Source organism: Centruroides vittatus, unplaced genomic scaffold (genome assembly GCF_030686945.1).
Source record: "Centruroides vittatus isolate TY-2023 unplaced genomic scaffold, ASM3068694v2 contig_628, whole genome shotgun sequence".
Lineage (NCBI taxonomy): Eukaryota > Metazoa > Arthropoda > Arachnida > Scorpiones > Buthidae > Centruroides > Centruroides vittatus.
The window spans coordinates 4,560,129-4,586,467 of NW_027122385.1; the positions used below are offsets into that span (position 1 = coordinate 4,560,129).

The window sequence follows — 26,339 nt, forward strand, 5'->3', positions numbered from 1 at the left end:
CTCAAAACATATGTACCAGGATTAAAAACATACTGATTTTGATAGAGAAAGAAATACAAAAATTCATCTCATATTCTATATTTTTGATTTATATTTAATATTTTGTTCATTTTGAAGATATTTAATATTATTTTTTATTATAATATATCATTTTTTATTTTCAATTTTAGCATAAGCGTTTCCTAATTGAATCAACTGAACAAGAACCTGATGTGCTTTTCATTGGAGATTTTACTGTTTCTATGATAGCTCATACTGATGTGAGTCACAATTATTTAACACTAATTAGTATTTAATTTTTTAGCTTATATAATATTATAATAAAATACTAAAAGTAAATAAATAAATTGGTTATAATTTTTAGAATAATTTAAATTTTGACAAGAACATAACCCTCTATTAAAAAAAATTTAATAGAGGGTTATGTTTTTGGAAAGTAGTTGTCACAAAAAAAAAATTGTATTTTATTGTCACAACTATTTTCCAGACATTGCAAGTACAATCTTAACAGATAAAAAGATAGAATGTAGCTCTCATCACTAAGAAGTCAGCTATAATCTGAAACTGCAAATTACATCAGCAGTTATGATTTAGAATTTAATTGCTGTTACACCAAAAATTCCACTTTACTGAGATTTATGTTATACACTTGGTTTGCTAAGTGTTTCATTTTCATATTGGACAGGCTTTCACCTTATAATATTTTACACAATAAATGTTTTGTCCAAGATATATTTTTCATTTAGACAGTCTTCCTTTTTATACAGGGTCTGTTTTAGACAGGTTTTACTGTATTATGTATTTATTTTTAGATTATATGTATTATCCTTACCATTATTTTATTTTATAATTTTTGAAAATAAAGTATTAGATTCTAAATATTAATATGTTTTATGCAAATAAGATGAATACTTAATGAAAAAAATTACCAATTGGACATATTTAAAGAATGAACTTTTTTAGATATCTAGCACAAACTAACAAAACTAATGTTTTTAAAGTAGTTTATACCTCTTCTTCAGGTTTAAACTTAAACATTAACTATTCATTGAAGGAATGTTGGTGTTTGAAAATGTTTAAATCAATTAATACTTACTATATATTCCTCTAATTTGACTGTCATTAAGCTGGATGGTGCGGTGATGGATGTCGCCACCCCGCGGATATTGTGTTTTTTTTGTTACTTTTCTTCACATTTATGTTTTGTGGATTTGTTGTTGTTTGAATGCTTAATAATTTAATTTTATCTAGTTTTATACATTTTCTATAATTGTACTCACTGTTAAATAATTAATAAAGGTGTCTCATTACTCTCGTGAGAAAAGGCGAGACGAGAACTAGTATGGCGACAGTTGGTTAAAGCAAAGTTAGTCGTGTCTTTTTTCAAGAAACGAAAAGCATAAACACAAAGATCATTTATCACATAACATAAATTTTTGGTCCGTCGAGGCGGATTAAGTCCGATAACAAAGAATCGCAATCATTTCCAGTGAGGAACGTCTTTTTCAAGAAACTTTTTGATGCAGTGTGTTAAGCCTAACCTCGTGGATATTGCGTTGGTTGGAATATCGAGCAAAGTTCAGTTTTAGCAGAAAGTTTACTTTAGCAAGTGAGTAGAAAGTTTATATCGTCTCAGGTTTCGTTAGGTAAACGTAGCCGTACTAGTTTAATATAGCATATAGCAAGTTGGTATTCATCATGGACATCTCGCAACAAAAAAGGAACCGTAAGGTTATTAAACAAAGCATAACAAGACATTATAATTTTGCTTTTAGTAGTGAAGCTCAAAATGCAACTATTCATATTCTTAGCACAAGAATCACGTTATTAGACGATACGTGGAAAGAGTATCTGAATATAAGTAACAATATAATCATGTATGGTACAGCTGAACAATCAACAGCTCAAGAAAAAGATTATGAAGAAGTAGAAGAAAAATATATTCAAGTACGATCCAAATTATCATCATTAATCGACGAAAAGGCGCCAATAACAGAGACATCAACATCAACACAAGCATCACCACGACAGTCGAATGCATCATTTGAAGGGCAGGCAAGCTCCTCGTCGATAAAATTGCCAAAAATTGAACTACCAACATTTGACGGAGATTATTTAGAATGGATCAAGTTCAAAGACTTATTTTCAGCAATAGTGCATAACAATGCAACTTTAACAAACGCACAGAAACTTCACTACCTTAAATCAGTTTTAAAGGGAGAAGCTGAACAACTCCTACACTCCATTGAAGTCAGTGATGGTAATTATACAGAAGCATGGAAGATACTGCAAGATAGATATGAAAATGAACGACAGATTATTAATAGTCATCTCAAGGCTCTTTTTCAACAGCCACGTGCAAGGACTGATTCGGCGAGTGAAATCAAACGACTACTAGACACTACTGTAAAACACGTCAGAGCATTAGCAGTGTTAAAATTGCCGACAGATCATTGGGATCACATTTTGGTTTATACGTTAAGCAACAAACTCGATGATGAAACAAGAAAACAGTGGGAATTGAAGGCTACAACGACTACATTCCCTACATTCAATGAGTTGAAGCAATTTCTGGAGCAGAGATATCGTGCTTTAGAGATTTCCGTGAGCAATATGTTGAAACAAAGAACACAACAAAACATAGGAAAACTGTCAACTACACTCAAGGCTCATAGTGTGACTGTTTTAAGTTGCCCGGTTAGCAAGATAGGTTTGCTCTTCCTAGATTAGAACTCTGTGCTATACAACTCTTAGCTAAGCTAATGCATCGAGTGAATCAACAATTGCAAATAAATAGAGAAAACATTTTCGCTTGGTCAGATTCAACTATAGCTTTGTCTTGGATTAAAAGTGAGCCTAGAAATTGGAAAACTTTCGTGGCAAACCGAGTAAGTGAGATTCAGACTTATCTTCCTCCACAACACTGGAAGCACGTTAAATCCAAAGATAACCCTGCAGACTATGCGTCACGTGGGCTTAACCCAGCTACGTTAAACTCATGTGATCAATGGTGGAATGGACCAAGGTTTCTTTACGATGAGGAACTAACTTGGAAGGTAAATACAATCAATTATTGTGATGTTGACGAAGAAAGAAAGACAGCGGTCGCTTTCACAGGCAAAACTGATACTGAAGATCCTTTGAATATAAGAAAGTCATCTTCATGGTTAAAACTTCAACGCATCCTTGCTTATTGCAGAAGATTTATCAACAACTGTAAGAAAGAAAAGAAATATAGACAAATAGGACAGTTAACTCCAACAGAAACAAAACATTCTGCGATCTGCATTGTTCGACATGTACAGCAGGTTTGCTTTAGAGATGTTTTTGAAGCAATTAAAACAAATAACTCAAAACACAGATTACGCGCACTCGTACCGTTTGTTGATGAGCAGTGCTGTCTTCGAGTTGGAGGCAGATTGCATAATGCAAATATTAGTTTTGATGCAAGACATCCACTACTGTTACCAGAGAAACACCACCTCACAAAAATCATCGTGCAATATTTTCACAGGTTGCTGCTTCATCCGAGCATTAATCTCTTGATAGCTCAAATTAGACAACTGTTCTGGATTCCGCATACTCGAACTTCAGTAAAGAGGTATACTAAAGATTGTGTGGCTTGTTTTCGAGATCGAGCTTCGGAAGAAAGTCAACAAATGGGTGTCCTTCCACAATATCGTGTTCAGCAACTGCGACCTTTTTCGAAGGTTGGAATAGATTACGCAGGACCATTTCCTATTAAAGTGTCACATGGAAGAACAACAAAACACTGGAAATCATATTTAGCGTTATTTATCTGCATGGCTACAAAGGCAGTCCATCTTGAGGTCGTAAGTGACTTGACAACTGCAGCCTTTATAGCAGCTTTAAGAAGGTTTACTTCAAGAAGAGGTAAGCCCACTGATATATTTAGTGACAATGGCACAAACTTTGTTGGTGCTAACAATGAGCTTCGGGAGTTACTTCAATTTTTGAATAAAGACAGTACTAAACAGGAAGTTATTTCAACTAGTTGTAATCAAGGTATAAGTTGGCACTTTATTCCTCCTCATTCCCCACATTTTGGCGGATTATGGGAATCAAATATCAAATCTGCTAAGAAGCATATGAGACGAATCATAGGCAATCAAATTCTTACTTATGAAGAATTAACCACCGTATTTTACCAAATCGAAGCTTGTTTGAATTCCCGACCTCTGACACCAATCAGTGAAGATCCAAATGAACTAGCAGCATTAACTCCAGCGCACTTTCTTCTTGGGGAAGCCCTAACTTCTTTACCAGAACCTAATCTTCAGCATATTAAACTGAATCGATTATCCCGATGGCAGTTACTCCAGCGCATGGTGCAAGACATTTGGAAACGTTGGCATTTGGAGTACCTGAGCCAACTACAAAATAGACCAAAATGGGTAGAAAAAAGAAGAAACCTACAGTACAATGATTTAGTTCTTGTCAAAGAAAAGAATATCCCACCTACAAAGTGGATTTTGGCCAGAATTATAAGAACCCACCCTGGCAAGGACGGACAGGTCAGAGTCGTCGACATAAAAACAAAAGACGGAATATTTACTCGAAACATCAATCAGCTATGTAGATTGCCTGAAAACTCAAGTAATCTTGAAATCTAGGGATTTCAAGGTGGGCAGGATGGATGGTGCGGTGATGGATGTCGCCACCCCGCGGATATTGTGTTTTTTTGTTATTTTTTCACATTTATGTTTTGTAAATTTATTACTGTTTGAATGCTTAATAATTTAATTTTATCTAGTTTTATACATTTTCTACAACTGTAACCACTGTTAAATTATTAATAAAGGTGTCTCATTACTCTCGTGAGAAAAGGCGAGACGAGAACTAGTATGGCGACAGTTAGTTAAAGCAAAGTTAGTCGTGTCTTTTTTGCAAGAAATGAAAAGCATAAACACAAAGATCATTTATCACACAACAAAGCCAAGTGTTGTTAGTTAGTACTGTTGCATATCCTGTAGATATGCTCATTACATGAACTTAGTGAATGAATATAAGATATTCTAAATTATCCACTTTGTTGTGTAACTTAAAACATTTTGTAATTATATACTTATATATGTAAATCCAATGATATGAAACTATTTTATCTTGTAGATGTGGGAGAAACTTTTTATTGGAATGCATTGTTTAAATTTTGGAATTGCTGAAGATCAAACTCAACATGTTTTGTGGAGAATAGAAAATGGAGAAATTGATACACTTAATCCAAAGGTCAGTTGAGATTTAATGTGAAATTAGATATTAATTCTAAATTAATTGATAATTGGTTAAATCTTATTTATTCATATAATATTTTAAATTTTTCTACTAATATACAAATAAAATTGAAACAAACTGAATAATCTTTATCTTTTAATTATTATAATTATTCTAAAATTATTGTTATACAATTATTATAAAAAAGTAAATCAAATATATCAAAATATTAGTGGTGCATTATTGCTTTTGGGACTCAGGCAAATTTGAATTAGGAGACCCTATGTATTTTGACTTTAGACAGTTTTTTTTGGGAAATTCCCAGTATTCTCTTGAATTGAAAACTGCCCATACAGAAAATTAAAAAAAAATACAATTTTAGATAAAGTTTCTTTAAAAACAAAACAGAATTAGATATATGACATTTATGAACAATTAAATGTAATCTACAACAAAAGTTCATAGATTGAATTAGTACTTTTATTGAACCAAATAATAAAGTAGATTAATTAAACAAGAATTAGAATACTATGTACTTATGAACCATAGCCATTTAATACAACAAAGAAAAAGCACTTTTTATAAATTAAAAAAATTCTTAAGAAAACAACAAATTTTTTAAAAATTTGCAATTTCAATGAAAATTTAAAGAAAAATTTTAAGACAGGTTACAGGAATGAATAAACAAAATTTATTACATCTTCACTTTTTGTGCTTTTCGAGCTGAGAAATTGTCAGTTCATTGTAATCAATCCTGTTTGAAATGTCATTCTTGATGTATAAATATTATTGAATTATATAATTTTTCTTGTATAATTGAATTTCTAATATCATTTTAAATTCTTTTAAGGACATTGAACAATCACTCTGCTAATGAGTTGGAAACAAGAATTGACAAATATATTTTTAGAATTATGTTCACAGTAGGAAAAGTAGAAATTAGTCTTCCTTGGATCACTTTGTACAAGGAGAATCTAAATTTTCTGTTTTTTTGTAAATTGTTGATTCTTTCTTGATAATAGTAATGTAAATATCATAGGTATTAAATTCATAATACAGTTATCATACTATTTTAGTGATATTTCATTTTAGTGTTAAAATAGCAAAATAATTCAAAATATTTTGGTATGCCTCAGTATCTCTCTTAACTTCTGATACCATTAATTACAAATTACATTTAAAAAATTTACAATAAATGCTTGTTTGCCTGTCAATTGCACATCCTCATCCTTGATGTGATTCTAAGTATTTGTAAAAACATCTTCAACCTTTGGGTACACTAAGTATTTTGAAGTGTTGTTATTCAGAACCTTTTAAATCATAAATCATTTTAAAACATTTTTCTTTTGTTAAAAATAGAAACTGCAAACATGGAAATTCAGACACTCATGAAATATTTAAAAACAACAATATTTTTCCTTGTTTTTTATCATTTATCATTTATTTAATTGTATTTTCAATTTTTATTTACATTTATTTTTTCATCATTTATCTATCTATTTATTTGTAATTTTATTCTATTATTTTAATTGTTAATTTAAACCAACTGACATCTATGTTCTGAAGTTTATCTGTTATATTCTATTTTTGCTAAGTTCAGTTTTGTATTCTACCTGAAGATAGTTCTTAAAAGTGACCAAAATGTTTATAATTAAATTATTTTTGTTTATAATTAAATTTTTAAATAATTAAATTATGTTTATAATTTAAATTATTTTTTGTTTATTAAATTAATTTAAATTAAGATTAAATTTAAATTAATTTAAATAATTTAATTTAAATTAAATTAATTATTGAAATTAAGGTAAATTATTTAAATTAATCTGAATGTGAATTTTTCTTTTGTTATTAAATAGAATGAAATTTGTGAGCAAGAAATTGTGTGTATAAAATTATATTTTAAACTGAATGAGTGCAAGATTATAAAAAAAAAGCCTGAAAATAATGATAACTATAGTGAAACTGATTACATTAAGCAGATTCTAATGTATATTTTAATGTATTGTATATTTTACATTTGTAATTTAAGATTGTAAGCTAAATCAGTTAATTTTTGAAATAATAATTCATTATCATGAAAATTTTGTTAATGATTCAACAAGTATATGAATTTAACTTATTCTTTTTTATGTAAATCCATACTGAATTTTTGGAATAATTAATAATTAAATATATGTGGAAGGTTGATAAATTTTTGGGCTAACAGAAGCAAGCAAGTATACATGAATGTACACTACTTATTATTCAATATATTTTTCTTTTATCTTGATGCATTTCCTGCAGGGGTGTTCCAAAGTTTTTTTTCAAATTAAAAAGATTTAAAACTGGTCCTCCAATTATTTCTTTGTAGAAGGTGTGTTTTCCTTTCAGATGTTTATTCAGATAAGGGAAAAGATCATAATTCAAGGGACTTAAATCAGAAGAATAAGGTGGATTTTGATTCTTTCAAACTTCAATTTGCTCTATTTGGTCACTATTCTTTGAGCAGTGTGTGTAAACTGTCAAATCACACATTGCTTTCTGCTATTTTTATCTTTGCAGTTTCCAAGCAAAATGATGTGACACCTGTTAATTTTCACAAAAGTTATTACCAAGATTTATTCTGTGTGTCACATCATCCATTAAATTAAATAATTTAGAATATAATATACTTCAAATATACTATTAAGAAGGCTAGGCCAAGAACTTATCAGCCTGCTGTTACATAAAATCAATAAAAACAAATATATGCATTCTAATTAAGTCAAGTTAGGTGTTTTTCAATTAACTATTTATGTTTGAATATTTATTATTGTAAAATTTCAATGAATAAATCTAGATGACAAAAAATTATCAATTTTTTTACATAAAATTTTGCAAAATGGTGAAGATTCTGCAAGTTCTTTTGTTGTTATATTTATATCCTTATCATACCTAAAGATTCATAACTGCTTTGAAAATTCTGTATGTAACCATCATAACATGTTTTGGTTTTTTTACAAAAGTTTAGGCCGTCCTCAGACTACATTGAATAACGTAAAATCAGAATTCTTTAATAAGTCTTACAATTATGCAATCTGTTGAAATAAACAAAATGAACAGACACACAATGAATATTTTAATTAATGCTTTTTACTATAAATGCCTTTTACAATACATGCAACCCACCTCTCAATAAATGTGATTTGAAATACACAAAAAAAATATAAATACAATGTTAACATTGTACAATTTATAAAAAAAAAAATTATGAATGAAACTATCACACAACCATAATGCCATTGACATTTAAATCATTGAATGCATTAACATAAATTTTCAGTTCATTAAAGCATTTATAGATGTATAGATTCAATAGATTCCAAGAATAACTTGCATTTTTAAATATTTTTCAGTTAAAGAATATAGATTTATTTGATTCACTAAAGTAAAAAAGAATAATGCTGAATTTGTGAATGTCCAGAAACTTTTAAATTTTAAGTATAGTTAATTTTTTAAAAGAAGATCATGTAAAAATGTATTTTAGAATTGTAATTTTAATTTTGGTTAACTGAGTTGGGCCAAACTAGTAATTTGGTTGAAATGCATTTTGTAAAAAAGTTGAAACAATAGAAAATAAAACATCTTTCCAAATGTAAAAATTCTTGTTTATTTGGGTCTTGGTGGTCAGTGGCAAATAAAGAAATCATTATTTGTCATTGTCATCTAAACTGCACTAAATTAGTGAATCAAATAATTTAAAGATGTCACCCTTCATAGTTTTACAATACAGTCAAAGTTGGTTAATTTGAAGTTCAAGGGAAATGCAAAATAGTTTGAATTTTCCAAAATTCGAATTAAACAATTTCATTGATAATTATAAAGTAATAACAATAAAATATAATTAGTTTGATTGTCATATTTTCTTGTTAAGTTTAATTCACACTGAGAGCAAATTTCTGGAAAAAATGAAAAAAACAGAGTGAACAACATGTCAACATGACATTGTTTCTAGTGAATTCTACCATTTTGCAAATTGCTCAGGAGTTTGGAATTGTTGAACTTTTTCACTAGTAAAAAAATTTCATCACATATCTACAATGTCATTTGTTGTTGGGTATTTCTAACAGTTTTTAAGTTGGTTACAAAATCATCCCATAACTGAGTAGATGTCAAAATTAGCATGATATTCTTGCAATTTACATTTTTTAAACATATTTTTCACCCAACCACTTTTCATTTTAACATATCTTTTATTTTTTGTAAGAAATTTGCAACAGTGATTAAAAACAGAATGTCAAAAATGCTTTGTTTTTACCAATTTCAAAATTTGCAATTGTTTTTAGCTTTTTGCAGTCTGGACCAGTTTCACATTCATGTTTCTCTTTTGCTATTTGCTCAGTATGAACTAAGCTACTCCAGCTTTGAATTTTCAAACTCTATTAATTTTCAAAATATGTTTTCAAATTATCCAAAAATTAGGGAAAAAAAATTAAACAAGTAATTTTTACATTGCATTTATTAGGAAACTCGAGGAAAATTTGTAGAATTTGAATTATCCAAGTTCAATGGTAATAACTAATTTTGTAAATTATTAGCATATATAGACTTAGATATGAATTTGAAGCAAACTAAATGGAGCATATTTATATAATTATTATTGAGGCAGAGCATTAGATGTGGCTTATCAATTGTGTTCATTCTCAAAATCTGTTTGATTGATTTTGATTAAACTTTGTCATTTTCCATTAATTCCAATGATAAATCCAAAAATGTAATAAAAAATACAGGTCCATGACTTTGCTTTAGAGGTATAAGGTCATTGCATGAATGTGTGCAACAAAGCGATATCACACAAATTGTGTGACTTTGTCATGCAGTGCTCCTCAGTCACTATGGGCTGTGGGCACATATATAGGCTTACAGAATTGAGTTTGTTCTCAAAATTTAGTTATTTGATTTTGATAAAACTTTGCCATTTTCCATTAATTGCAATGAGGAATGCAAAAATGTAATGAGGGTCCATTTAAATATAAAAAACAGGCATGTCGGTGCTCTCTGATGTGAATGAACATACCTAATGAAATTTAGGCCTACGGGTCAAAAATAAAATCAGCATTGCGTATGCTTAACAGAAATTAAGTGCAAAAAATGAACAAAACATGAGACAATTCAAGAACAAATCAATTAATAGTGATTGCTTTGTTCTTGGGTTATCTCCCCCATGTACAGCAGGTAGAAGGATCGCCTCTTCTATGCTTAACAAGATCACTTCTTTCTGTTTGGCTTCACCTCAGTTCTGTTGCGATATCACAAAGTTGTGCAATGTCCTAGTTGTAAATCTATTTATAAAACTTTGATTTGTATATACATATGTACTACATACCCTCACACTCATAATCCAGAAAGGGTGAGCAGACAAAAGGAAAGTACAGTCTTACAAACTATCCATTTGGCAACACTTCAATCCATTTCTCCACACTTTCCTCCCCAGACACATCTCTTTTACTTCAGACTTATTCAAACAAAGACTTTCTCGGTCTTTCTCAACTGTGCTTTCCATCCATCTTTCCATGTATATTCTCTTCAACAGTTCTTCATCTTTTATTCTCTCAACATGGCTAAACCATTGTAGGGACGATATTCCCACCTTTCAACCACATTCTTTTTCTCCCACACTCTACCAGCACTTGTTGATTTCTCTTCTTGTTTTGCCACACATGCCTCTGAAATAGCTCATCTCATATGCAGTAATTTGTCTCCTATGACTCTCTGCCATACCCAATTTTCACTACCATACATGAGTACAGGAACCACAACACTCCATACACAGCCATTGATGTCTCTTTGGGCATGAATGGCTGTGTATGGAGTGGCACAAACTCATTCACTTGTTCCAGTTGTTGACCATCCAGCTCAATCTGTTTGCTCACCTTTGTGTTTAAACATAATCACTTTAGTTTTACTCACATTCACTCACAGCATATATTCCTCACACATCTCTTCAAAATTAAATACAAGTGTCTGAAGCTTTTTTAGCACAATGTCATCTGAATAAAAAAAATGGCACACTCATTCATTTCCAATTCTCATTCCACACTCACTCTGGATCTCATGCATGTATCTGTGAAAAACATTAAACAACTATGGGAACTTAACATACTCTTACATAAATTGTGAGTCACTCAGGCACTTTGCAATCCACAAACATGCATGCTTTGATGTTTTCATATATTGTTATCATACCTAAGTAGTTTACCTCTCACTTCATAATCACATAATGCTTTTCACAGTTTCTCCCTATTTACTCTATCATGTACTTTCTCTAGATCAACAAACACTGCAAAATCTTTTTTACTCACATTTAAACATTTCTCCACACTCATTTACAACATGAAGATCTGGTTCATACATCCCTTCCCTTTCATAAATTCACATTGCACTTTCCGTATTTGCTTTGCAGTCAGCTCAACTCGATCAACCAACATTTGTGCAAACACTTTTCCAGATATTCTCAGCAAGCTTATGCTATGGAATTACTTGTAGTCTGTCCTTTGACCCTTTCCCTTGTATATTCGGAACAATCACAGAATTTCTCCAATCATCACAGCACCATACTCTTATCCCAACATAAGATGCAGAGTCAGAGCATCCATTCTTTCACATTTTTTCTTCTATTTTAACATTTCTATAGTTGCATCATCCAGACCAAGAGATTTGCCATTTTTCATCCTTCTTATTGCATTCCTAGCTTCATTGAGTTGAATAGGATCATATTTATCACCATCTTCATTTATCTCTGCAACTGTTCTTCCATTCATGCTACTTCCACTGCCCCTTAACAGGCTCTCAAAATATTCACACCTCTTATTAAAATATGCACTCACATTCATTCCACAGCAGCTCACCGTTTTCACATCATAAAAGGGATATGCTTTTTTTCCGTTGCCACATATACTCTTTATTTGCTTCCAGAACAGTTTTATATTTTCCTCAAATGGCCCTTGTAAACTCTTGGTTTCCATTCTTCATTCATTCTGTCCTTGCTATCCTTAATTAATTAAGCATCTTCTTATTAATTTTGTTCCTCACTCACATTGCTATTCACTTGGCCCATGTATGCAGCATTTTTCTCTTTCACTTTTTGCTGAACTCTGTCTTCCACCATGTTAGTCCCTCTCTCATGGCCCACTCTTGTTACGCCACATACCTCTTTTGCTGCTTCTAACACACAAGATTAGGAATGCTTCCAAACCTCCTTTACGTCATTCATCTTCTCATCCACTTTCCCCAGTTTCAACTGAACTTGCTCTCTAAACTTCTTTTTTCTACTCTTTAGGCACTCGTTTTCCTTCTTTGTTCTGGCATCCAATCTTCAGTTGCATTCTTAATACCACTAAGTAATGGTCTGAGCCACAGTCAGTTCCTCTCATAACTCTTGTATCTTCTACTACACCTCTTAATCTATCATCAAACACAACAAAATATATACTCCTCTGACCTTTTTTATGATTTTTCCTTGTATACCGATGAATGGTCTTGTGTGGAAAAATGGTGTTGATCGCTTTCCACATAGATCTCAACTAATTGTTTTTCATTATTATTCATCTGGGAATCATCATATAGACCCAGCATTCTCTCAGATGTCTGTCTTTTCACACTCACCCATCCTTTGATATTTCAAGTTATAATCACATGCTTCTGTGGATCAAACTCATCCAATACCTCTTTTGACATTTCCTAAAATTCATCCTTTTCAGCATAACAGTATTTACTGGGGCTTACACAATGACAACAATTACTTTGCATCTTCATTTTGAAGCACACTTATATCATTCTTTCGTTTATTTTCTTATATTCCATGTACTCCTTCATGTGTGCATTCACTAAAACACCTACTCCTGCATTTGCTCACTCTGTCTCTTGCACACCAGACCAAATCAACACATACCCAATTACATCCATACATTGCTTGCCTTTCACTCTTGTCTCACTCATGCAAAGAACATCTCATTTTCAATAATTTCTCTTATTAATTCATTTACTTTATATTTTGCCCCTCTTTCATTCCACACACCCAATTGATATTCACACTTCTTTCTTCTTATTAGCCTATTCTGGTCCTGTCACTTCCTGGTTGGTGGTGGACAACTCTCAAGGTCAAGGGTTCTTTCCTTTTGCCTTCTCTTAAGAAGATAAAATTTTTACTTGGTGGTGGTGTTAACCCCATGCACAACCCCCAACCTGCAGGACCAGTTGTTCCACCTTAGTCTGGCTCCTATCCTCTGATGCATTCAGCATGGATATCCCTGTCAGTAGCAAAGCTACTGTGATGTAGCTCATAGGATCTAGAAGGCATGCAAGCCTGCTCACCATATCAAGGTGGGGATCGTGTAGCAGGTTATAATAGAAATTTGTTTCAATTGTAAATTTATACAATTTTCTGTTTAGAAATTTGTTTATGATTTATTGTTAGGTAAAATTTGATATTTAACTGTCAAATAGAAAAAAGTAATAAAGATGTTTAGTCACATAATATTAGTATATCACTAGCAATGTTTATAATAAAATTTTTAAATTTAATTTACAGATTGTAGTTTTGGGTGTTGGCACTAACAATCATGACAATACTGTGGAACAGATCTTGGAGGGAATTCATGCTTGTGTAAAAGCAATTACTGCTAGACATCCTTCTGCAACAGTAGTAGTTGTTGTAAGTATAAATTTTCTATTATTTGAAATAGTTTTTATTTAGTCATAATTAAAAATATGAACTATTTTCAAATGATTTCATTGTCCAAACAATGTATGGTTGTTGTTGTTGTTACTGCTTTCCTTGCGAAAATTTGGTAGTTTGCCCCAAAAAAGAATTGATTTTTATGAATTCATTAGTATTAATGTCAAGCGTGTATACCAGACCATCTTTTATAAAGTAATCATCCCTGATTATCACTCTGGTGTTAGTTGAGAATTCTGATTTAATTTTATTAAATAGTTGTTTCTTTCTGGTTCTATATCTTGAACATACATGTGTTCTAATGACAGTTTTATCCATCTCATTTTTTATGTTTGTTCTCATTGTCCAGAATCTTTTAAGAATTGAATTTCTATCTTTCACTAACTCTGTTATTAATTTTATCATTTGATTATCTGAACTTCTCTTTCCTAATTGAATTAGACCCTCTTTTTCTATGTCTTTTAGGTCAAGATCTATGTTAATAAATTTTTTAAGCTCTTGCAGCTTATCATCGGTTTTAAATGGGAAATTAATAACAACAAGATTTCTTTTGGTGTTTTCATTGTACAATTTATCCAACTCAAACTCAAACATACCTTTAGGTTAACGCAGGGCTTTGTTCTATCTTCATATTGCTGAATTTTCTGTACAATGGTTGTTATTTCTTTTTTCATTTTCATATTATCCTCTCTGAACATGACTAATATCATATCTAATTGAATGAATTTCTTGATTTTATAGTTCAAACTTCTCTTGAATTAGATTATAGATCGATTTTAGCGAGTATCTCAAGTCACTATCACTTATCTGATCAAGATGTTCCAATGTTTCGAAATAATCCTCAATTCTAGATTTACTCATAATGCTTCTGTTATTTCTGATTTCTTTCTCTGAAGTATATTCTTTGCCAATAAGTTCGACTAGCTGGCTTGTTAATTGAGAATTCTGTGCGTATTCCTTTCTAGGTCTTCCACGCCCTCTTCTTTGCATATTGGTTTGGCTTATTTTTACTGGAGAATGTTCAGAGGGCCAGGATTAGTTTCAATTCCAGCCATTGCTAACAGCAACAATATTAGATTCAATGATAGCGAAGTCATTATTAAACTTTGAATACTTGAAAGTATTAAATAATCCAGTGTTTCACAAAAACACACGTTATTTGAACAAGGTCAATGAAAAAAGTCGCCAACACTGATGATGGCTAGGAGCCCCCCCTTGTCCAAACAATGAAAATGATGAAAAACATTACAGTATTAGTATTATTTATGAATAGATTTAGTTTATACTGTATATGACTTCATCAAATATCTGACCATATATTGTATATGATATTGAGGTATTAACTGTTCAGAAATAAATTCCATTGTTTGGTTCATACATCCCTTTCCTTTCATAAATTCACATTGCACTTTCCATATTTGCTTTGCAGTCAGCTCAACTCAATAATTAATTAATTATTAGTAATACTAGAAATTATTAGTAATACTAATTATTGTACATTTTTTGTATATAAAAAAGAATCTTTTCCTAGATGTTGACTACTAAAAGAAAATGTCTTCTAATAACCAACTAAATATTGTGTATAAAGAATGGGGAGTGTTATTGAGTGTTGATTGTATTGGCATGATTTCTTTCTCACCTTCACTTTAATTGCTTATAATATGATTACTAGAACCCCACCAAGAGATTCTAATTTATGACTGTTCTTCTGGAAATAGATGTAAAAGATCACCTTGTGGATCAGTGTTTAAATTTCAATGTTTAGGGTTGTATTTTCCTGTGAAATCAATACGGATGAAAATGTTGAAGATATGCTTTTGTCTATGAGGTATTTTTTTGGAAGCTTTTATCTAATGAAATATAATATGAGAAAATGAAAGCTGTTGTTGACAGACTGACTGCATTTGAGTCTTTTTATCAAAATATGTTAATTTTATTGGCAAAGTTTGAAGATGATAATATGGATATCACAAGTAGATTGAGTTGTCTAGTACTCATTTAACAAATCATTATTATTTGTTAAATGTAAAAACAATTCTCATACATGCACAAACTGGATTGCTATTATAATATATATTACTGCATTTTTAAAAAAGATAAACATTTCATAAATACAATGCTTAATTATTATCTTATCATTTACAGCTACTGGTAGACTGCATTGTAGTACAAATGACTTCGTACAGTTGTTGGCACATTGCCAGCATTCCATGTGTAACAACACATGGCCAAAGCAAGCCAACAAATCAGAGTTCATTGCAGAATGATACAGATATAGTGAGGTTTGTTTTGATGCAGTGCATACCTAGGTGAAACAAAATATAGCAAATACAGTATTTTATTTTGGGGATCTCGTGCCAAATTTTTGAGATCATCATTGAGAAATTTATGAAAAGCCTTAAGGCAGAGAGAAAGCCTTTGTTGAGAGATGATATTTTAATGTGGAAAATAACAGGTAATTCTTTGTAAAAGCAGAAAATTATAGAACTTCCAGATTCTCTATTAGAAGTTTAGATCTTACAGGAACAAGATGTATTTATTTGTGAATGATCATTGTAATAGTGCTAATCTGGAAAAATATAGTGGTGGTATAGATATAGAATTGGCAATAACTTACTTCAGTTAAGCTAAAGGATGATAATATACATTGCAGTAAAGTGTGGACTATTGCAAGGCTGCAGAATATTTTCAGGATTGAAAATTTCCACTGAACAAACAAAATTTCTCTGAAAGTTATTGCACATTAGCACACAAAATAAAACATTTTGAACAAATTAATACTTATTACAACTAATGAAATTAAATTATATAAATAATTAAATTGGCCTATCCTATGATTTGCCACACAACAATAAACTGATAAATTAATTTAAGCACATATAATCATTACAGGATGGCATGTACAGTACAATTAAAAACTAGATATAGTACATTGATTAATTAATGGAATTGAAATTGATAATGACCTAGTTTTAGTACAAGAATCTAATTAATGAACTTTTTGATATCCAAAAACAAAATTTCTTTACCATATAACAGTTGTGCAAAAATTATTTAAGAAATGCACTGATTTTTTGCAAAAAGATGACAAATTTTTTAGAATTTTTGACTGACTTTTTCATCATTATTTTATTTTTTTAAAAACACAATCATACTTTTATGATGTTTTTAAAATTTATGAAATGAACATAGTAATACCAGAATAAATCAATGAAAAAAAATATTAAAAATAAAGGAAAAGGTCTATAAAATGTTCATAAAACTTCTGTTCAATTAAATTCTTATTCAATTCTGTTAATGTTAAATTAAATAATTCAAAAAAGTTTTTAATTACAGTTTATTGATTTGCAAATTTCTTGTATGGGGAATAAGTGAATATTTCAAATTTATTTTCAGCCAACTTGAACTGTCAGCCATGAACTTTCATCCATTATAAATAGTTCCAAAAAGCATTTTAAAATAAACATGGATTTTTTTTTTCAATTCTTTTTAAAGCATTTGTTTTAATTTTGGTTTTTCGTAAAAATTGAAACCATGGTTCTATAATTGAGACTGACTTGTCTTTACTGTAACATGTAACTGTGTAAGTAGGCAGCAATGTAACAAGTGACTGAATTGATTAGAAACAAAGTAAACAATATTCTGATTTTACTTTTAAAACACATGATTCCTGTATTTTGTCATATTTTTCTAATTAGTGTCTATAGACAGCTGAGATGCTACTTCATTTTATTGTGAATTTTTGCAGTTTCCTGGAATGGCTTTTCCTTGATCCTCACTTGCAATTAGATATATTTGCACCACTTGACTATCAGTTGTTGGAATGTTCAAGGTACAGTACATGATAAATTATATAGTACAGAATTATATAATAATGTTTTGACAGAGCTATTTGAGACTTTGTTAGTATCTTAGAGAAACGATGTTTTGTTTGGAAAGTTGTGTTTGGAAGATGATCATTGTGTTACAATGAAATGCCAGTAAAAGCTCAAAATTTGGCTATTCTATGGAAGATCTATTGCAACTCATTTGGTAGACTCTCATTTAATCACAATGCATTTCCACATACCGTATTTTATTTTGGTTTCAAAAGAGACTGATTTCAGTACTTTGGTGTTAGTTCTATTGAATATAAGCTTGATATTATCTTGGTGTAGTATTCTCTTAAGAACGTTAGTCAGTTTTGACAGTCAGAATTAAAAAGCTTGTGTAAAATGTGATCTTTGATAACTGATTCATGGATTATTGTAGGAGACCTCAATGTAGGAGACCCTCCAATAGGGGAGCTTATGGATTTAGTGATTTGGTGTATAAGGGCATTAATGTAACTATTGTTAATATGAGAAGATACAAAGATAAGAGTGTTAATAATTGGATGTAAACTTTTGGATTTTGTATGTAAACACAATTCATATATTTTGAATGAGAGAACATTTGGAAATATACCAACAGAGTATTCTGTTCTATTGTATGTAGGTCAATTTGTTAAAGAATTGTGACAGAAATGTGTGTTAAATTTGATATTGGATTTGGACATCTCTGTTTATTTTCTGTTTAACTTTTTTTGGGAGATCCAAATCCCATAAAGATGCCAGTATATTGATGAATAACTGTTTCAATTATTCTGTTGCAAATTATAAGAATTTTTTCTGAAACATGTTTTTAATTGAAATCAGTAGACAAGCTGTCAGTTTTTCAAAATGTATTATACAATAGTCCAGAAAATTTATAAAGATATTCAATTATTGTTGACTACTTTCTATCTATACTATTTATAACTTTCTATCTTCTTTCTTAAATAACATACAGTACATAGAATAAGCTACAGGAAATAATTATTATTGACATGGAGCATTAGTGAAGTCTCTTCTATGTTGTTCACAGAATTGTCTTCATTCTTGAAATTTGATGAATCAATTTCTATTAAACTTTGCCATTTTCTATTAATTGTGATGAGTCCAAAAAGATAAAAAATGGGAGATTATGACTTGTAAGTTTGACTTCACTGTATCTCAAACAATATCTGTGCTCCCTGGTGTGCTTGAGCATGCCTAAAAGAATTTAGGGGGCAAAAATAATAAAACAGCATGCACACGCCTAATGGAAAATGGGTCCCAAAAACAAACAAAATACAGGAATAAAACAATCATTGCCAAGCAAATGTAAGGATCACCACCACTGTGTCCAGTAGGTGCAAGGATCACACACTTAATCACAATCTGATAACACAAACACACACACTTTTTCTCTCTCATTAATTCTCACACACATCCATACACATACACATGATCATATATACACAGTCAAACACATGTCAGTGCTCAGGTTAGATGAAGAGAAAGATAATTTATTGCTTTATATCAGTGTTTTTCAACCTTTTTTTACGTCACAGCACACTTTAAACTTATAATTAAATTTCCTAAGCACAAATTTTCATGCAAAAAATCACATGATTTAAAGTTGTTTGTAAACACACTATCACCATATTACTTGCCATTTAACCTAATTCTTTTTGTTTATATTTATTGTGAATTAAATAAAACAGTATTATTGTTCCTTAAAATAGCAGCAGGTTACAATAACAATTATTTAAATTAACAATTTTCATTTACATCAGAAAAGCAATTAACATTAAGTCTTAATTTGCATTTAAAAGTGGCATGATAATTGCCTTTAGAAACCTGCTTAACATACTGTTATTTTTAAGTTAAAAAGTTAATTTGAATTAAATTTGGGTAGTTATAGATAAATTTTTGATTTAAAGAAAATTTTATTTAAAATGAAATAACCCAATGTTATGCTCATAAAATTTCGCTTATGAATATATATTTTACTACGTTATGTACCATATTTAAGGACTATAAGACGCACTTTTTTCTTCAAAGATTGCATCCAAAATTCAGGTGCGTCTTATAGTCCATAGCGTCTTATAGTTCATAAATACGGTATATGTTTGTTATTATAACAATGAAAAACTCTTATAATCAATTTAAAGTGGTTTTAATTTTGACATGTACATTTATTGTTCTTTGGGGCTTCTTTCCAAAATAGTTTATTTAATGACTTTCAAAAATCTTTACAGCACACTTAGGATCCTCTTGTTGCACATCAGTTGAAAATCACTGCTTTATACTAATACTAATTTTAAAAATTTTAATTACAAAAATATTCTGCCTCAATTCTATTGTGATTAGGGATTGCAATTGCTGGATCCCTCATCCAGCAATCCAGCTGGATCCAGCGCTGCAGATCCGCAAATACTCAATTAACTTTCTAAATAATTGCGCAAAAGTCTACATCGTCGCGTTGCTGCTTTGCTAACTACTAGACTGCTACTAATTACTTACTCACTACTTTACTAACACTAATAATTAAATTATTTATAAACAAACTATACCTTAATCAATCCAACAAAATTTAATAAAATAATAACGTATTCAATCGCTTTTAACGATCTTCCTCAGTTACAAAAAAATACAACATTAACCGTAGAACATAAAATGTGTTTGGAATAAATATAAAAAGAATAGTGCTTAATTACATCCCATTTTTTTAAAACAAGATACATAGATGTACTGCCAGGTCTGGTAATTTTCGTATTGTATACCGACATAATCCCACTGTTTTCAAACTTTTAAGAAACGATAAAAAGAGGATCGGAATTCAACAACGGGTATATATTCGGTGCCTTTACACAATCAACATTTCAATTCCAAGCTTGTTTATGTGGGTGCAACAATGCAGCAGTTTAAAACAAAGGCTCAAGAGCACAAATATACAATTAGTAAGAACCTTGACAACACTGCGCTGGCATCATACGCAAGACAGAAGGATGTTAACGTCCAATGGGATCAAGCGGCAATTATAAAAACGATGACGAATAGGCAAACGGTCAAACATCTTGAGAGATTGGAAATCTGCAAGGTGCACATGACAACTGGTTGTATAAACCATAGAGATGCAGACTCATTGTCTACCGTGTGGAGATCCTTTTACATTAATTAATGTTATTAACGGACAATGCTGGTTTCGTTGGATCTTATATACAGGGTGTATATAAAGGGATCTTATATACAGGGTGTACAAGATTCCACAAAGAAAAAAGTAGTACCCAAATTTGCCGGTAGGGGTGGATTGCTCTACAGATGTTTCTGAGTACCGTCAGTTTAAAAAAAACACCCTGTATATATTTTTTCCGCTATTTATTTTGTTTATTTATCTATATTTTGTCCGTTTGGGCGTTTTCTGTTAATTTTTATATTTATTCCGAACACATTTTATGTTCTATATTTAATGTTCTATTTTTTTTTTGTAACCGAGGAAGATCGTTAAAAACGATTGAAAACGTTATTATTTTATTAAATTTTGCTGGATTGATAAAGGTGTAGTTTATTTAACTTATTCTACTTCCAGTATATAGTTTTATATACTTATAAATAACTACAGACTAATATGTACAGCCTATATATGAAAACTGGTAAGACTGATAGCCACTTAGCCACTGATTATCCGTCCTTACATTATTATAATATATTAATATAAATTAATCAGTAGAATTACCTTTGCTATTATTTAACTTAAAGATTACATTATAATTATAATCTAACTAAACATTTAAAGGTAATTATCTCTATCTCAAGTGTTAAACCGAACCAAAGTTAAGTTTACTACCTAAATGTGTAAGAAGTTTTACTGATTTGTAGTGACCAGTCTAAATAATAAAAGCTTCTTAAATATTTTTTTAAAATGTTTTATTTCATTAAAAAAAACATAAATTGCAGGATAGATAGATAGACAGATAACACTTTATTGCACCAAAAATACATCCACGCTGGATCCAGCTGGGATGATTTCAATCCAGTAAAAATCCAGCTGGATTCAAAACACTGCTGGATTGCAATCCCTCAATTCTATTGTGATCTGACAAAGTTGTACATTGTTTCTAAACAGTTCAACCAATGAAATTAATTAACAGTTTCATAATTGAAAACTTGTTTCAATCATAACCAGGAACAATATTTAATTTCAATTTTCCATTATTATTATTTAATCAACCATAACAAGTTTCTCTTGTGTATTTAGCTTTTCACTACAAATTTCACTATAAGATTTATTTCTTAAAATATAACTATCTAAAAATTCTTTAAAATAATTAAACCAAGAAGTTTATGGTAAAATAAACATCTCATTCTCAACACTTTGTTTACAAAACTTTTTAACTATTCCAAAACTGTTTAGAATTATAAAGATGAAAGAATCTGTGATTAAACTCTAAAAATATTCAAATTTTTTCTTTTTGTAAGTAAGTAATTTCTGATAATTCTGGGTTTAGAAACATTTTTACATTCATTGTTATGTAAAAATTAATTCTTAGTAGATCAACAAAATTATAAAGATACTATTCACTTTGGAAGGAAGATTTAGGAAGAAAGGAAAACTAAACAAATGTTATTTACAACCTCCTCAAACTGGAAGGAGGAGGAATGAAAAGTTAAGTCTGCCAACTCTAATGTATTAGCATGGAAGTTGCCATCCTTGCCTATATGATTGAAAAGAAAGCCATGTAGTGCACAAAAGCAAGATTCTATCTTGATTGATGGATATATCAGTTCAAAATTGCATACATGTAAACTAGGTTATGTAGACATTTCAAAAGTTGTATGGGAGTTCTTAATGCTCCTGTGGTAGTTATCCAATTTATTTGTGATGTATTGATTAAGGAATTTTTCGATTAGTATCATTGGAAATGCTGACCTGTCCATAACAGGATGTAGTTGATATCTAGGTTTATGCATATTGGCAAAAACAAAAATTCTTGGAACAGAAGGTGTCGGTATGGAGACATTTCTCATTTTTAAGGCTCATGCTAAAGGTGTTCTAGTGCAGTGTTCCGCAACTGATGTGCCGTCACAAGCTGAAAGGTGTGACGTGAAGTTTTACATGTTCTATTAATTTCAAGTTTTATTTATATATTTTTATCACAGTTGCTATGTTTCTTATGCTTGTATTTCATTCTCTGCTGCAGCACTGATGAAATAAGATGATGTTAATACAATAAACACATACTGTCGTCCCAGTACTCACTTATTCTTTTGGAGTTATACATTGGACTTGCACAGTTCTTGAGAAACTCCAAATAAAAGCAAGAACAACACTTACTAAGCATAAACATCATCCTAAATCTGCCATAGAAAGATTAACCCTTCCAAGTAAAGATGGCGGATGTGGCCTGATTACTAGTTAATCTCTACTACAAACAAATACAGACACTGCGAGAGTTTTTCTACAAAAACAAGAAACATCACAGTTACATAAAGCAGTAACTCTAGCAGACTCAAATAATACACCATTAAATTTACATTCACAATGTATGGACATGACACAACATATAAATATGTGGTGGTCTAGTATCACCACTTAAATGTTTGTTAAGATTTGAAATATCTGAAGCCGGGTTTCTTTCCTAATGGATTTATTTACAGTAATCTACAATACTTGCTACACTTGTCAAGTAAAGAGATCTCAGCTACAAGATTTAAGGTAGAACCGTACAAGTCATCCGCAGAGAAGTGAACAAGCCAGAAAACAGCAGGGAAAAAAGCCTGTGGCGGGCAGACTGCACGAGCTTTTATATTCTCCTGAAAGTGCTGCCTGGATTTTCGTATGCAGTGCCAGATTACAATTATTTGGCCACCACAAATAGCATAGACACCATTAAGCAATTGTGGGTACAAAAGGCATTCCATGGCAAACATGCCTATGACCTGGCCCAGGATTTTGTTGACAAAACTGCATCAAACAGCTGGTTAGCTCAGGGATGCCTCTTTGGGGAGACGGAAGGATTCATGATTGCCATACAGGATCAGGTCATAAATACTAAAAACTACAGAAAACACATACTCAAAGATACAACACTCACAAATGACACATGCAGAAAATGTCACATCATGCCAGAAACTATACAACACATCACTTCTGGTTGCAAGCTCTTGGCACAGACAGATTATTTACACAGACATAATCAAGTAGCAAATATAATACACCAAGAGCTTGCAAAGAAACACAAATTATTAGACATCCACAAACCATACTACAAATACATTCCACAGACAGTATTGGAAAACAACATGCACAAAATGTACTACGACAGAGCCATAATCACAGATAAAACAATTTACCACAACAGACCAGACATCACACTCATTGACAAACACAATAAAATCACATACATTATAGACATATCTGTTCCAAACACTCACAATGTACAAAACACATGCACTGAAAAAATTCAGCAAGTACACAGAACTTGCCCAGGAAATAAGGCATCTGTGGAGGATGGATTAGGGTGCTTATTGTACCTGTCGTCGTCATACCACACCATGCTACACAAAAGCCTGGGAACATTAAAATTGAATAGAAATGTATACATCACACTACAGAAGACCACTATATTGAATACATGTCATATTGTTAGGAAATTCCTGAATACAGACACACACATTGACACACTTATTTAATTTTTGTCTTGTTTGTCTTGTCTTGATGGCTAGTTACTATGCCTTGACTCTGGTCCGGCATAGTACACAGCCATTGTGTCAACCGAGTATAACTCACAAAACCCAACATAACAATAATAACAGGTTTATGGCATTACAAAATTCTATTAATAGTATCATCATATACTTTTTGAGGGAAATAACATTTTGTGCCATGTTGAGTCATAGGTGTGCCACAAGTAGAAAAAACTTGTGGAATACTGTTCTAGTGAAACAGACAATTCTGTTGTGTAACTTCCAAAGATAGTTAGAATATGCAATTATGCTGTAAATTCCATTTCAGTGATGTAATCAATTATGTCTTTTTTGTATGTTGATCTACATATGAGGACTAGGTCTTTGGATTTATCTGACCTACATAAGACTATATTCTTATCAGCCATTCATGTTTGGATGTTCTGATGGAATTCCAAATGGGGAAGTTTTGCAGCTGTGTGCTATGGTGGCAGATGGTTAAGTATGTTTTCCATCTGTAATATCCTTTAGTAAGGTCATCAAGACCCTCGAGATGATTTTCAATATCTGGGATGATGTGTTCCGGCTTCTGGATTGGCAGCAGGGGAATGTGTAATGATCCAAAGCTGATCTTATTTCAATTAATAAATGGCAAACTACTACAGCTTTAATTGTCTATGCCTTGGATGAAAATGTGCAGGTGAACATTGAAAAGGCACATCTCATTCACCACACATGGGAGCCCTATTTAAGTGCCTGGAAATGTTGGAAATTACAAGGCTAGTAGAAACAACATGGCTATCAACTACATAGACATCATGTTATCTCTAGCCTGGAGGGCATTATTGGATATTTAATATTACTTTTACATGAAGCTATTTACATCTCAATACAATCACATGACATCTGATGATTGTTTTATATTTTAAATTATTACATTCTATCATGTGTTTCTTAATAAGTTCTTTAACTTGAGGATGATTGATAAAAGCAATTGAAAACATTTGTTTTATCCACCATTGTTTCATGAGCTGGATTTTTAGTTGTGTTTTGAATTTTAACTATTTTGAAAAATATGGTTTTTCAAAATAGTTTACTGTCTTTTCGATATTGTGGTATTAAGAGATGTTGAAATAGAATTAAAGATAAAATTCATTATTGGTTTAAGGTAATTTTGTTGTTTTCCTACACTAACAGTTGTTTTTGAATTTGCTCTTTGATGTCAATTTTTTTAATGTAAATTAGACCAAATAAATCTTTTATCAGTTCAAACCTGTTTTTGTGCGATTTGTTTTTTTTTTGTGTGGTATATGAAAATTTCAATCAAATTGGAACATAATTGACTCCTGTAAAATTTTTTAAAACTCTATTGGATGTTTTCTATGACATCAGCAGGTTTTTTCATTTTTTATTCAGTAAAATTTTTTTCTCATACGTTTTTCTGGTCCCCTCTCATTTTAATAGCATAAAAATCATAAATATTATGTTATATTTGAACAGATGTGGTAAGTTAGCTCCCCTCCAGCTTTAGACTGCAGGTGTGAAATTTCACTCCTTGTTAAATGAAATAACACTTCCTGCAGCTATATTTATCAAATAAAATCATTTTTTAACGATTATTTTTGGCGGCCAGTAGCCTCAAAGGAAAGGTCAGTTGCCAAAAATGTAATGTCCAGAACACAATAAATGGTGGTTCCTTATTTTGGGAAGGACTTTGTCTTCAAATAATTAACTTATTACATGTTAAGATTCGTATATAAGTGGAAATAATTAATTAATATAAAAAATAAAATTCTTAGAGGATTTTTTTCCCATTAGGGATTGCAGAAAAAGGCCCAAGGAGTTAAATAAGCAATTCCTAGTTATTTCATACGGTTTTGAGTTATTTTCTACGTGAGACT

At 30.9% G+C, this 26,339-nt stretch overlaps 2 protein-coding genes and 1 long non-coding RNA gene across 3 annotated transcripts in view; all 3 read left to right on the plus strand.

Moving 5' to 3' along the window:
- The window catches only part of Paf-AHalpha (Platelet-activating factor acetylhydrolase alpha), a 45,328-nt gene that overhangs the window by 13,389 nt on the left and 5,600 nt on the right, over positions 1–26,339 (plus strand). The window contains exons 2-4 of the mRNA XM_067275576.1: positions 171–260; positions 5,131–5,247; positions 13,781–13,903. Coding sequence (XP_067131677.1) covers positions 171–260; positions 5,131–5,247; positions 13,781–13,903 — 330 coding nt within the window. The remainder of the gene's footprint in view (positions 1–170; positions 261–5,130; positions 5,248–13,780; positions 13,904–26,339) is intronic.
- Positions 1,600–2,730, plus strand: LOC136979471 (uncharacterized). Its single transcript, XM_067275479.1, has 2 exons — positions 1,600–1,613; positions 1,647–2,730. The coding sequence occupies exon 2, from the start codon at positions 1,699–1,701 to the stop codon at positions 2,728–2,730; it is 1,032 nt and encodes a 343-aa protein (XP_067131580.1). The 5' UTR covers positions 1,600–1,613; positions 1,647–1,698.
- Positions 23,109–24,188, plus strand: LOC136979568 (uncharacterized). The gene is made up of 2 exons (XR_010881404.1): positions 23,109–23,323; positions 23,631–24,188. It is a non-coding gene; the product is annotated as an uncharacterized lncRNA (long non-coding RNA).

What these genes read in the sequence shown, in the direction of transcription:
- LOC136979471 (XM_067275479.1), top strand. Translation starts at nt 1,699, where the DNA reads ATGGACATCTCGCAACAAAAAAGGAACCGTAAGGTTATTAAACAAAGC.